Here is a 14,333-nt window from a genome sequence, read left to right as displayed (position 1 = left end):
CTGTTTAATACCAAAATATAGTACCATCAAAGTCCAAATATAGCCTAATCCTCTCTCCATCTACATATCGATGGGACGAAGGTACCACAAATCTTTTCTATACTTATGGCACTTCTCTATGTAGAATAATACATATCGGTCTAAACTGAGGAATTTTTTTTTTATTTTATTTTTAACCACTTAAGACCCGGACCAAAATGCAGCTAAAGGACCCGACCAGGTTTTGCGATTCGGCACTGCGTCGCTTTGACAATTGCGCGGTCGTGCGACGTGGCTCCCAAAACAAAATTGGCGTCCTTTTTTCCCCAAAAATAGAGCTTTCTTTTGGTGGTATTTGATCACCTCTGCGGTTTTTATTTTTTTTAAAAAAAATCACAATAAGCATTTATCGGTTGGTTTGCGCAAAATCTAAAGCTTTTACAAAATAGGGGATAGTTTTATTGCATTTATTAATTTTTTACTACTTATGGTGGCGATCAGCGATTTTTTTCATGACTGCGACATTATGGCGGACACTTCGGACAATTGACACATTTTTGGGACCATTTTCACAGCAAAAAAATGCATTTAAAATGCATTGTTTATTGTGAAAAATGACAGTTGCAGTTTGGGAGTTAACCACAGGGGGCGCTGATTGGGTTATGTGTGACCTCATGTGTATTTACAACTGTAGGTGTGACATCATCGATTATGTATCCCTATAAAAGGGATCACACGATCGATGACGCCACCACAGTGAAGAACGGGGAAGCTGTTTACACACGGCTCTCCCTGTTCTTCAGCTCCGGGGACCGATCGCGGGACTCCAGCGGCGATCGGGTCCCGGAGCTTCGGACCGCCCGCGACACACGGCTGGACAATAGCACAGCACGTACCTGTACGTGCATGTGCACAGCCGTGCTATTCTGCCAGCGTAAATGTGCAGGAGGCGGTCCTTAAGTGGTTAAATTGTGATATTTTTTACTATAGCAAAAAAGTAAGAGATCGTGTTTTTTTCAAAATTGTCACTCTTGTTTATAGCTCAAAAAAATTTAATTTTTGTTTGGGTACAACATCGCACGACCGCGCAATTGTCAGTTAAAGCGACGCAGTGCCATATTGCAAAAAAATGGCCCAATCATTGGGAAGCCAAATCTTCCGGGGCTGAAGCAGTTTAATGATACATATAAACTAACTAAAAGTTATTGACATATTTGCCACCTTGTTCTTTAAAAATGTAGAAAAAAAAAAAAAAGGTTCATCTCAGGTTCATTCCCGTTACGGTTCCCAATTACACATCCAATAAGTGGCAGAATGCACATGCCAAGTTAAACTCACTTTTCCTGTACTCTGTAAAATAGTTGTTCTTGTTCTCCATACTCTCTCTCTGCTGACAATGTCCCTTGTAACGTCGACTTCTGCATCTACGAAACTTCTCTGTTTTAATGCTGTAATGTCGTCATCCAAATCTGTTTTGATTGTCGTTTTTCTTTTTGCCATAATTTTGGCTTTGATAGCTGCAATTTTTTCAACTGACATGGCTTCCGAAAGGGACCTAAAAAAACATAGAAACACAAAAAGGCAGCTTGAAACAAGTTGCCCGACTGTGCACAGAGAACGCAGAAATGCCATATCCATGTTACTCAGTACACATCTATTCACCCAGGCCTATAGCAACTCTTAAATATCTGTGCTAGGTCAAATTAAAAGAACAAGCGGACACTTAGAACTGTGTCAGACAAATCGTGCACATAAAAAGCAGCACTAATTTCAATATAGTAATGCCATGTAAGTGTTCACACACACACACACACACACACACACACACTTGTATGAAAGTATAAGCAATCAGAAAATCAAGTAAAAAATAAGTGTCAACAAATATACAGTAGTGTCCATAAAAAAAGTCCTTTTGTTCAAAGAGTCTCCACTCAAGAGCAATCCACTCCATGAACTGTGCATGTCGGACCATTCAATTATAAATGGTCATAGAGCAGTCAATGTATCCGGTTTAGGAACGATTCCACCGTGCCAGCAGCTCCCAGCATCAAGGTCATCAATGAGAAAATATACAAACTCCCATAGTGAAGTATGTAAAGATTGACTCATTTAATAAAACCACAACTATAAACGTGACAGTAAGAAAATAATCATTCATTCCATGGATAAAACATTGTATAGCAGGCTGATGGCTCGGTAGAAAAGTGACACAAAGTTGTTTGCGAGCCCGACTCGGCATCTCTTTGCAACCAAGCCATCTGGTAAGAGGCGCTTTTGTCTATATCTCATAGTGGTGGATTCTTTTTCCACAGCCGATTGGAAGGAATTTATGCACAGTTCAGGGAGTGGATTTTTCTTGAGTGGAGACTCGATGAACAATAGGACTTCCTTTATGGATACAGTGCATCCAGAAAAGTATTCACAGCACTTCACTGTTTCCACATTTTGTTATGGACAAAGAATTAGGAGTTTTCAGTGCTGGAATTAGAAAAGAGTGCCAACATTTATAAACATTTATTTTTACAAATATTTTAAGGGATTCTATGTGAATTGGAAAATGTAACAAAATATAAAAAAGTAAATGTTCGCTCAATCTGGCTGCAAAAAATGAAAATACACCTTAAAATAACAGAAACAAGCTGCCAACACAAGGACAGACTAAGCACCATGCCAGATGAGCGCACCTGACACTTACCCATTCTTATGGAGTCATTTGCTGACAGAAAGATTCAGAAGCACTCCGAGCCAGCAAAGGAGCTATTCCATTATGATAATGTGCGTCAGTCGCCTGCCTGACATTACTCCAACACTGCAGTTTGTGAATCGCCGCAAAATCTAATTTGCTGTACTGGCAAAATAGGAGGCTCGATGGTTAACATAATTAGGATTTTGACTTGCATAAAATTCTTTCATGGAGTACATTATGGGGATAGGGCGAGTATCCAGGTAGATTGGGTTATGCTGCTGCCTACAGAAGACTAGACTAGGGCCGAAACAACTAATCGATTAATTTCATAATCGATTACTATTTTCATAATCGATTAATCGGCCAGTAACATAATGGGGTTAAAAAAACAAAAATTAGCCCTTTATAGTACAAAAAGAGCAAATAATCACTACTGTTAAAATTAATACAAAAAATCTTTGTACATTCGCTGAATGAAAGAATGTTTGAAATTTTCTCTTGCTTTTAACATTCAGTTTTAAAATGAATGATTTCTGAACGAAAACCACATACATGGTCTGAAAATTCCTTTCACCAAGAAGTTTTCTATTTCTAAATTTTCCCATCACTGTGGTTAAAAAAAAGAACGTCGATTTGACCCCACTAACGATTAGCAAATCAAACGAACGTTCTTAAAATTAATTGTTTTTGAAGGAAGACATTGTAGTATGGCCAGCATATAATATATTATGGTTTTGTTTGAAAGTTTGCAAAACAGTCTAAAAAATTTGATCCGAGTCTATTTACCAGATTCAACCTCTAATGCTATATACAGTATATCTCCTCCAATAGTATATACAGTATACTTATCTTCAGTCTGTTATGCTCAGAGTGGATTAGAGATTTTGCTCCCTAACCATATAGTTGGTTATTTTTATTTACCACTTTATAGAGATATTTAAGAAAAAATTGCCTTTTTTTTAAACTTTACATATTAACTAAAATTATACACCACACTTTAAGGTAATTAACCGATTAATCGATTATTCGAAACAATAAATCGGCCAACTAATCGATTATGAAAATCATCGTTAGTTGCAGCCCTACACTAGACACTATGGACTTAAGCCAAATGAAGCTCTAAGGACAGATAAGTATATCCCCTGCAACAGTAGAGTGGAGCATAAGTACAGAGTGGTGTCCCGTAATGAAGTCAAACTGGGGGATGAGCAACAAAGAAAACAAAAGCCAGCAGTCCTCCTTCCCCTCCCCTTAAGAAAAATACAAAGACAGGTAGTCAGCAGAGCCACCTAAAGAACCTTTCTGGCCCAGGCCAGCATCAGCTACAACATCAACCAATTGAATCTTTGACGGATGACCTCACCGACAAGAGGTCCGGCACTGAAGGGATAACAGAATCGTCCCCAGTACCAAGAGGATCCCTAGGACTCCTCCCCAGCCCGACAGGCATCGCCAGAACTTTCCAAAGCATTGGAAGGAAGGTTTTTCTTAAATTTTAGCAATTAACTTGCGACCTCCCATGCCAAAGCAACCTTGGTCCTGCTGATCAGGCATACAAGATGATGCAGAGACTGCAACCTCTTACCCCATACTGCCAGAATGTGGAAGTACAACAGTCTGGAATGAAATTGGACACATGAAACTACCTTGAAGGTGGAACCAAGTAGGTTAAGACCCTTGTGCAAAAAACAAAATGTTGGGTGGTTCCTGGACTACAGTCAAACTGTGGGCACAGAGAGAATGGAGTCTGTCCAGGGGAAGTAAAACCTTGGACAGGGCCTATGTCCAAGATCAGGCCCGGATTCTTGAAAATGATGAGGCTAGGATACCAAATCACTGGAGGGTCTGCATTAGTCTGTTGAATATTGGCTGACAGAGCCTGAGCTGACTGTTGCCTCAAAAGAAGGTTGACCAGATATTCAATTATGGGGATGCCCTGAGAGAGAACATGAGCTAGTACCGTGGCACAAGGTGCAGTGGAGACAGGCCAAAGCAAATGGCAACAAATTAATAATGTTGTATGCCACAACAAAACATCTCCCCCACAGCACAACACATCTGACAAGTGGGAGCAACCCCTCATTCTGAGGACTTGTTCAAGAAAGGTTTTCCCGGGGCAAAAAGGAAACATATAAAAGATCTTGAACCTTTGATTTAAAAAAGGCCAGACATTTAGACCAGCGGACAAAAAGGGCTTAAAAGCAACTTAGTTAAGATCCAAACTAAAGGGTCCTGTGTACAGGCTCTATGGCCCAAAAATACAAAGGAAGAAAAGAGCAAGTGTCTAAACCTTACCAATTATGTACGTTTATATACCATTTTGTATGGCATTGCAGAAATATGAGTGTAACAAGTTTACTTATATTATACTGTCCTACAAGTAAAAAAAAAAAAAATTATATAAAATCCCAGCATATCAAAAGCTGAAAAGAAATTAAAAGAATGATACTTACCGAATTTGTTCAGTCTGCACAATGCCTTCTTTATGGCCTTCCAATCTTGCAGCCAATCTCTCTTTGTCTAGACGTACACGTTCTTCATCCTACGAAAACCATTACAGAATTAAAACCCAAAATTACCTTTATTCTGTAGTCTATAAAGCAAAAAGAGAATATATACAGTTGTGCTCATAAGTTTACATACCCTGGCAGAATTTATGATTTCTTGGCCATTTTTCAGAGACTATGAATAACACAAACTTTTTTTATGCATGGTTAGTGTTTGGCTGAAGCCATTTCTTATCAACTGGGTTTTACTCTTTTTAAATCCTCCTAAGCAACATAAACTACCCAAATGACCCGGATCAAAAGTTTACATAGCCCAGTCCTTAATACCATGTATTGCCCCCTTTAACATCAATGACAGCTTGAAGTCTTTTGTGGAATTTGCGGATGAGGCTTTTTATCTTCTCAGATGGTAAAGCTGCCCATTCCTCTTGACAAAAAGCCTCCAGTTCCTGTAAATTCTTGGGCCGTCTTGCATAAACTGCATGTTTGAGATCGTTTGAGTGGCTCAATGATATCGAGGTCAGGAAACTGAGATGGCCACTCCAGAACCTTCACTTTATTTTGCTGTAGCCCATGACAGGTCGACTTGGCCTTGTGTTTTGAATCATTGTCATGGTGGAATGTCCAAGTACGTCCCATGCGCAGCTTCCCGGCCGATGAATGCAAATGTTTCTCCAGTATTTTTTGATAAAATACTGCATTCATCCTGCCATCAATTTTGACCAAATTTCCTGCACATTTGTAGCTCACACATCCCCAAAACATCAGCGATCCAACTATGTACCTTTCATCATAGGTATTGTTGACACCTCTCCAAATGTAGCGGGTGTGGCCAAAAAGCTAACATTTTGGTCTCATTACTCCAAATAACTTTGTGCCAGAATGTTTGAGGCTTGTCTCTGTGCCGTTTGGCATATTGTAAGTGGGATACTTTGTGGCATTTGCGTAATAATGGCTTTCTTCTGACAACTTGACCATGCAGCCCATCTTTCTTCAAGTGCCTTCATATTGTGCATCTTGAAACAGCCACACCACATGTTTTCAGAGAGTCCTGTATTTCACCTGCAGTTATTTGTGGGTTTTCCTTTGCATCCCGAACAATTTTCCTGGCAGTTTGTGGCTGAAATTTTAGTTGGTCTACCCGACCGTGGTTTGGTTTCAACAGAACCCCTCATTTTCCACTTCTTGATTAGAGTTTGAACACTGCCGATTGGCTCAATTCCTTGGATATCTTTTTATATCCCGTTCCTGTTTTATACAGTTCAACTACCTTTTCCCCGCAGATCCTTTGACAATTCATTTGCTTTCTCCATGACTCAGCATCCAGAAACCTCAGTGCAGCACTGCATGAAAGATGCAAGGGTCTGTCAGGAGAGATATATTATTATATATATTTATGTTTGGAGTTATAAGAGGGGATGCTACTCTATAGCAAACCTGGCTTTGACCTAACTTTAGAATTAGGAACGCACTTTGCCAGTTTTTTTTTTGCCCTGTTCCAACTTTGAGATGTTTTGCTGCCATCAATTTCAAAATTACCCTTTTTTTCTTAAAGCTGTACATTTTTTTAGTTTAAACATTTGATCCGTTTTCTATTTTTTTATTGTGGATAAAAGAAAAAATAAGATTTGAGATTTGCAGATCATTACAATATGTATTTATGTAGATTTTACACAGCGTCCCATCTTTTTTAGAACTGGGGCTGTAGTATAGGAACAGTAGTAATAGTGTTAATTTTGATGTCAAAATTTGATTTAGTTTTAGTAAATGCAATTTTAGTTTTAGATGTATTTTAGTCAACTGAATTGGTTACGTTTTAGTCATATTTTAGTCAACTAAAATAGTGTTAATTTAGTCAAAAATATTTTAGTTGACCAAATTAACACTGGTAATAAAACTGTCGTTTATGAAACTTGGTAGTTGTGGTCCTCTAACAAAAAAAAAAAAACACGTGGCCCTTTGCAAGTTTAGTCCATACAGTTAGGCCCACTGTTTTACTGAATTTCCTATGCCTCCTCTCAATCTTCTGCCAAGATAAAACTGTGCATTATATATTAAAAAATCACAGTAATAGCATCTTTCCTGTTAGATATTCAATATAAAAATACAGACTTTTCAAACAGAATACCAATCTGATGTTCTGAATTTGTCAGCAAACAACATTGTGTGTTCCAAAAACCTTCTTAACTAATGCTTCTGAAATCATGTAGAGAGAATTTTCTAGCATTTCATTATCAATCACAGCACAAGCCAAAAGCGCCAACATATTATGCCTAAAGGAGTTATTTCTCCTCTTTTCAAAAACCCCTGGATATGCTTCTGAAGAACCGTTTTTATTTTTTTTTATTTTAGCAACCAGTCCTCTTCACGGTGATACCGATATTCTAAAAAGCCACAGTTCATTGTTGAGACGTATTCTCGGTACCCGTTATAAAGGAAACTTGGCATAGCAGAACTGCCACTCAACCAGGTAAGAAAGACCTGTTCTGTACAGTTACCCAAGAGCATGTCATCAAAGAGCAAAGACCAAACTCACCTCTATCCTTGGCTTCTTTGCTTCAGCTGAACTTTCTTCTGTAGCTCTTTTAGCTGAAACAGCAATGTAATGAATACTTTAAACATTTAATGTTTTTTTTTTTTTTTAGCATATTTGCAGATGCAAAGAAAGTGCTTCAATATTTACCTTGCGAGGATCTCTGAAGTCCAATTTCCAAGGGTGCACTTCTGTCTATACTGGCAGATGTGGCTAGAGAAGGATAAATAGAATTGTGAGTTAGCAGAAATACAAAAATACACAGTGATGAAAGCACTTAAATGGACCTACGTTCAAACAATAAAGAAATGCTGATCCTTTAACTGGAAAGTCTGAACTACTTTTCCTTTCATAAAAGAATAAAAAGGGACGAAGGGGATTTTGACCGACGTGTACATTTTATAATTACCGTATCCATCGGCCCCACTACAGTTCTCGAATCAGCAGATGACCATGATCAAGAGCACCCAAGGGTGATCAGAACAACCCCCAAGCATTGCCACTCATCCCATCCTAACCCCCCCACCACCAAGGAGTAAGAGAAGGAATAAAAATAGAGAATACATGGAAGGGAGAGGAAAAGAGGGGAGGAAGAAAGAAAGAGAAAAAAAAAAAAAGCTAGAGAGAGATGGGGGAAAGATAAGAAATTTGGATAGCGAGAGATAAAGGGGAAAGAAAGGAGAGCAAAGAGAAAGAGTGGTACATCCTAAAATGTACCATATGAGGTTTTAATAGTGTACGAGTGGAGGGGGCTCAGGACGCTAAATTTCCATGGTTTAGGGGTGCAAATTACTTGTCTTGCCTTGGGTGCTGACAACCCAGGCTACGGAAATAATTTTACCGTTAGGGGACCCACAACTTGGGAAATTTCATCAAGGGGTCACGGGACTAAAAGGTTGAGAACCACTGCCTTAGATGGACATCCTTTACTATTTACATTAGTCACCAAGTCACTACAACACAATGTTTAGGCTCTGTTCAATTGTAGGCGTTTTTTTTGCTGTAAGCCTCAGCTCTAAAAAAACACCCAAGACAAATCCCATTCATTTCAATAGTCCCTGTTCACATCTGAGCATTTTGTCATCTGAAGCAAAATGCCCAAAGCTGAAAAAAAGTACAGGAGCTTATTTTTTGGTATTTTTCTGCTTTTTATATTGGTGACCTTTTGACCTGTACAAAAACATTCCAAAAAACTTGCGGCTTTCTGCCTGAAAACAAAACGCCTAGGTGTAAACAGAGCCTTAAAGGGGTTGTAAAGGTTCGTCTTTTATTTTCTAAATGGGTTCCTTTAAGCTAGTGCATTGTTGGTTCACTTACCTTTTCCTTCGATTTTCCTTCTAAATGTTTTTTTTTCATTGTCTGAATTTCTCACTTCTGGTTTCTCCTCACTTGGCTTTCCACCATCACTCATCCAAGCGGTGGAAAGTCATTTAGAACAGCTTACTGAACACCTTACTGAGGTGGAACAGGAAGTGAGAAATTCAGACAAAGAAAAAAAAACAATTTAGAAGGGAAATTGAAGGAAAAGGGTAAGTGAACCAACAATGCACTAGCTTAAAGTAACCTATTTAGAAAATAAAAAACCTTTACAACCCCTTTAATGTCTTCGGATAACCATGACTTTTTAGTGACGTTGGTCACAATTCAGATGTGGATATGCCATTCCCGGGTTAATATTTAATGCTTTAGCTTTATGTAAATAAAGTTTTTAACAAGGGAATTAAAATACAAAAAGGTTTACAGAACAGAATGGATAAGGCCGAAACCTGTCCCTAATGAGTACCCCCTAAATGTGAGGGAAACTAGTCTCTGGGGTTAAAAAGCCTGGGCTCACACCAGGTGAATTTTTTTAAATATATATATATATATATATATATATATATATATATATATATATATATATATATATATATATATATATATATATATATATATATATATATATATATATACACATATATATATACACACATATATATATATATACACATATACATATACATATACATATATACATACACACACACACACACACACACACACACACATACATACATACACACAACCCGGTGCTATTCTAAAATTTAGGGGGGATGAGAGAGTTAGGTCTCATCCAGTTGAGAAAATCCCAAGCAAGATAGCTGTTCGGTGGGGAGTCCCCCTGAGGAGAGCCAAGAGAGGCTGGCGATCCAACAGCCGGACACTGAGAGGTTGGATGTCGGCAACCTGTCAGTCGGTAACCTGAGTGAAAACACTACCCGGGGGCGATTATAACACAAATTCAACCAAGAAGGATTGTCTCCATGCTCTAGGGAGGGTCTGTGGCAGAGATTTTTTCCCTCAAAGTTCCGAGTAATACTCTGGCTGCCAGGTGGGTGTGAGAGGCCTGTCCAGGTACACTGTACCCACTCCGGCTGGAGTGGCGACGAAAGTAAAGTATCGTTGGAAGCAGGACTGTTTCCGCATTGTTAAGTCTGAATCTGCTATTTCTCCTCCTCATCCTTCTTTGCCATCTACCTCAAGTTTATATATATATATATATATATATATATATATATATATATATATATATATATATATATATATATATATATATATATATATGTATATATATATATATATATATATATATATATATACACATATATATATATACACATACACATACACATACACATACATACACACACACACACTATAATATACACACATACAGTGAGGAAAATAAGTATTTGAACACCCTGCTATTTTGCAAGTTCTCCCACTTGGAAATCATGGAGGGGTCTGAAATTGTTATCGTAGGTGCATGTCCACTGTGAGAGACAAAAAAAAAAAAAAAAAAAAAAAATCCAGAAATCACAATGTTTGATTTTTTTAACTATTTATTTGTATGATACAGCTGCAAATAAGTATTTGAACACCTGAGAAAATCAATGTTAATATTTGGTACAGTAGCCTTTGTTTGCAATTACAGAGGTCAAACGTTTCTTGTAGTTTTTCACCAGGTTTGCACACACTGGAGGAGGGATTTTGGCCCACTCCTCCACACAGATCTTCTCTAGATCAGTCAGGTTTCTGGGCCGTCGCTGAGAAACACTGAGTTTGAGCTCCCTCCAAAGATTCTCTATTGGGTTTAGGTCTGGAGACTGGCTAGGCCACGCCAGAACCTTGATATGCTTCTTACAGAGCCACTCCTTGGTTATCCTGGCTGTGTGCTTCGGGTCATTGTCATGTTGAAAGACCCAGCCTCGACCCATCTTCAAAGCTCTAACTGAGGGAAGGAGGTTGTTGCCCAAAATCTCGCAATACATGGCCCCGGTCATCCTCTCCTTAATACAGTGCAGTCGCCCTGTCCCATGTGCAGAAAAACACCCCCAAAGCATGATGCTACCACCCCCATGCTTCACAGTAGGGATGGTGTTCTTGGGATGGTACTCATCATTCTTCTTCCTCCAAACACGGTTAGTTCTATTTTGGTCTCATCTGACCACATGACTTTCTCCCATGACTCCTCTGGATCATCCAAATGGTCATTAGCCAACTTAAGACGGGCCTTGACATGTGCTGGTTTAAGCAGGGGAACCTTCCGTGCCATGCATGATTTCAAACCATGACGTCTTAGTGTATTACCAACAGTAACCTTGGAAACGGTGGTCCCAGCTCTTTTCAGGTCATTGACCAGCTCCTCCCGTGTAGTCCTGGGCTGATTTCTCACCTTTTAGGATTATTGAGACCCCCACGAGGTGAGATTTTGCATGGAGCCCCAGTCCGAGGGAGATTGACAGTCATGTTTAGCTTCTTCCATTTTCTAATGATTGCTCCAACAGTGCACCTTTTTTCACCAAGCTGCTTGGCAATTTCCCCGTAGCCCTTTCCAGCCTTGTGGAGGTGTACAATTTTGTCTCTAGTGTCTTTGGACAGCTCTTTGGTCTTGGCCATGTTAGTAGTTGGATTCTTACTGATTGTATGGGGTGGACAGGTGTCTTTATGCAGCTAATGACCTCAAACAGGTGCATCTAATTTAGGATAAATGGAGTGGAGGTGGACATTTTAAAGGCAGACTAACAGGTCTTTGAGGGAATTCTAGCTGATAGACAGGTGTTCAAATACTTATTTGCAGCTGTATCATACAAATAAATAGTTAAAAAATCATAAATTGTGATTTCTGGAATTTTTTTTTTTTATTATGTCTCACAGTGGACATGCACCTACGATGACAATTTCAGACCCCTCCATGATTTCCAAGTGGGAGAACTTGCAAAATAGCAGGGTGTTCAAATACTTATTTTCCTCAGTGAGTGTGTGTGTGTGTGTATGTGTATGTGTATGTGTATGTGTATGTGTATGTGTATGTGTGTATATATATATATATATATATCACACACACACACACACACACACACACACACACACACATATATATATATATATACACACACACACTTTATTTTTTTCAAAGTGGCTTATCTGGCTCTAAGTAAGGTGGGAATGACTCACTGATCACCCTGTCCCTCCAAGACCCACATTTCAACAGCCATGCAAATGGATCAGGGGTCCATGAGACAGCAGGTCTGGCCTGTTGGAGAGGCCAGGGGGTCAAATCCCAGGAGGTTTAAAGCTGAACTCCAGTTTTTGTAAAACTTTGCATAGTTTGTTTGGGCCAAGCTGACCAAAAACAAACTATGTCCCTCACAAACATGTGAAGCCACTGGATGTGCTGTATAAACTGTATGTAGCTGAGGCTCCAGACAGCACTGTGTTCTGGATACAAGCTGAGACCTACCTGTCTCATACCCTAAAAACAATATAGTCTGTCTTAGTGGTGCTCAGCAATTCATAGAAAGCAATGTATTCTAGCAATAAATACAAAGCTTTCTCTGATTGGCCGAGTCGGTGGGCTGATGTCATAACCTATGACAAAGCAAATCCGTTATTTCCAACGTATGTTATCCTATACATACCACAGCTTGTCTAGGTTGGGTCATTTTGATATGGGCATTTATACTATACACAGGGCTGAGACCGGCAGAACACAGACCGTACTTCCTTCATCTGTACTATTGTAAGCAAAACAAAGCTGTGTGGACCTCAGGATATGTACATAACAACCGATGACCTCATCGGTTGGTAGGAAGACGAGCAGCTTTTCGTTTTGCTGGCAATAGTATAGATAGCAGCAGGGAGGAGGAACCCGGGAGGAGGTGCGGGCTGTGCTGTTCTCTTCTCTGTACACAGGAGTTAAAAACGGGATCGTGCTCAGACTCTGCTGTTGCTGCGACACCCCTTATGGCGATTTGTGGCAACCTGGTTGGAAAAATACTGTACAGTGCTACAGTTGTGCTCAAAAGTTTGCATACCCTGGCAGAAATCATGAATTTTGACAGCAATATGGAAAACATGACTGATCATGCCAAAAAAAAAAAAAAAAAAAAAAAAAAAAGTATTTTAAAGGATAGTGATTACACAAAGCCATCTATCACCACATGTTTTTTGGCCTCTTTAAATCATAACGAAATTTAAACCCAAATGTCCCTGATCAAAGTTTACATACCCTGAAATGTTTGGCCTTGATACATACACACACACACACACGTAAAAATGGCAATTAAAAAGGTTCATTTCCCACATCTGCGGCTTTTTAAATTGCAATTATTGCCTGGGTAGTCAATGAGTTTATTAGCTCTCATGTGAAGGCACTGAGCAGGTTAGACACTGAGCCATGGGTAGCAGAAAAGAACTGTCAAAAAGCCTGCGTAACAAGGTAGAGGAACTTTAGATAGCCAAGGTCTTGAATATGCAAGTCAGTACTGTTCACTCAAGACGTAAAATATTCAGGAAGCTCTTGATATCAAGCCACGGTCAGGTAGATCAAAAAAAATTGCAGCCACGATTGGCAGAAGAATTGTTTGCGATACAAAGAAAAACCCACAGGTAACCTCAGAAGAAATACAGGCTGGAGCACAATACGATGATAATTGAACAAAAATTTGATGCATTATCAAGCTGCCAAAAAGAAGCCTTTACTGCACCAATGTCACAAAAAAAGCCTGGTGAGGCATGTCAAGGTGTTGGGGGCATATTGTAACCAGTCTTTTTTGTAGCACAACTGTATATGAGAAGGGGAGACTTATTCTGCTCAGAGCTGGATGTACCCCATAGTCAGGATGATATAAAATTCTTCCTATGTCCCTAAAAGGGTAAAAAATTGTCACACTGCCATTTTTTTTAGAGGCTGCTTAGACAAATAGAACTGTATTAAATTTAGTAAAATGCACTGTTAAAATGACATCTAAAAACCAAAAATAAAAAGGCAGAGTTATAACCTTTGTCAGACTTTAATTCTAGGACTTAAATCACCTAATAGTTCTACTTACAAGTTTCTCCATTTAGGTAGGCCAGTAGATCCTTTCTATCAGGTCTTCTGACAACAGGGATGTTTTCAGTCTGGAAAAATAAAAATACCAGCATATCCATTAAAAAATAAATTCTAGATACTTTGTTAAAAACAAGCTTGCAGAAACCAAGGAATTCTGACTTGCCTGTAAAGTTCACCCAACATAGGCTTGACATTCAGAGACATTTGATTATATATTATATTCTGTGTAACACAAATCGGAACCATTTTGAA

The 14,333-nt window shown here is 39.0% G+C and overlaps 1 protein-coding gene across 1 annotated transcript in view; it reads right to left on the bottom strand.

Annotated features, from left to right (window-relative positions):
* Positions 1 to 14,333, bottom strand: part of CDC73 (cell division cycle 73) — a 150,907-nt gene that overhangs the window by 107,778 nt on the left and 28,796 nt on the right. The window contains exons 3-7 of the mRNA XM_040359812.1: positions 14,080 to 14,149; positions 7,856 to 7,918; positions 7,709 to 7,761; positions 5,119 to 5,207; positions 1,318 to 1,534 (exon numbers count right to left, since the gene is read on the bottom strand). Of these exons, the coding sequence (XP_040215746.1) occupies positions 1,318 to 1,534; positions 5,119 to 5,207; positions 7,709 to 7,761; positions 7,856 to 7,918; positions 14,080 to 14,149 (492 nt within the window). The remainder of the gene's footprint in view (positions 1 to 1,317; positions 1,535 to 5,118; positions 5,208 to 7,708; positions 7,762 to 7,855; positions 7,919 to 14,079; positions 14,150 to 14,333) is intronic.

This window comes from Rana temporaria, chromosome 7 (genome assembly GCF_905171775.1).
Source record: "Rana temporaria chromosome 7, aRanTem1.1, whole genome shotgun sequence".
In the NCBI taxonomy this organism is placed as follows: domain Eukaryota; kingdom Metazoa; phylum Chordata; class Amphibia; order Anura; family Ranidae; genus Rana; species Rana temporaria.
The sequence above is the reverse complement of the archived record's forward strand: the minus strand, read 5'-3'. Positions and strand labels throughout refer to the sequence as shown.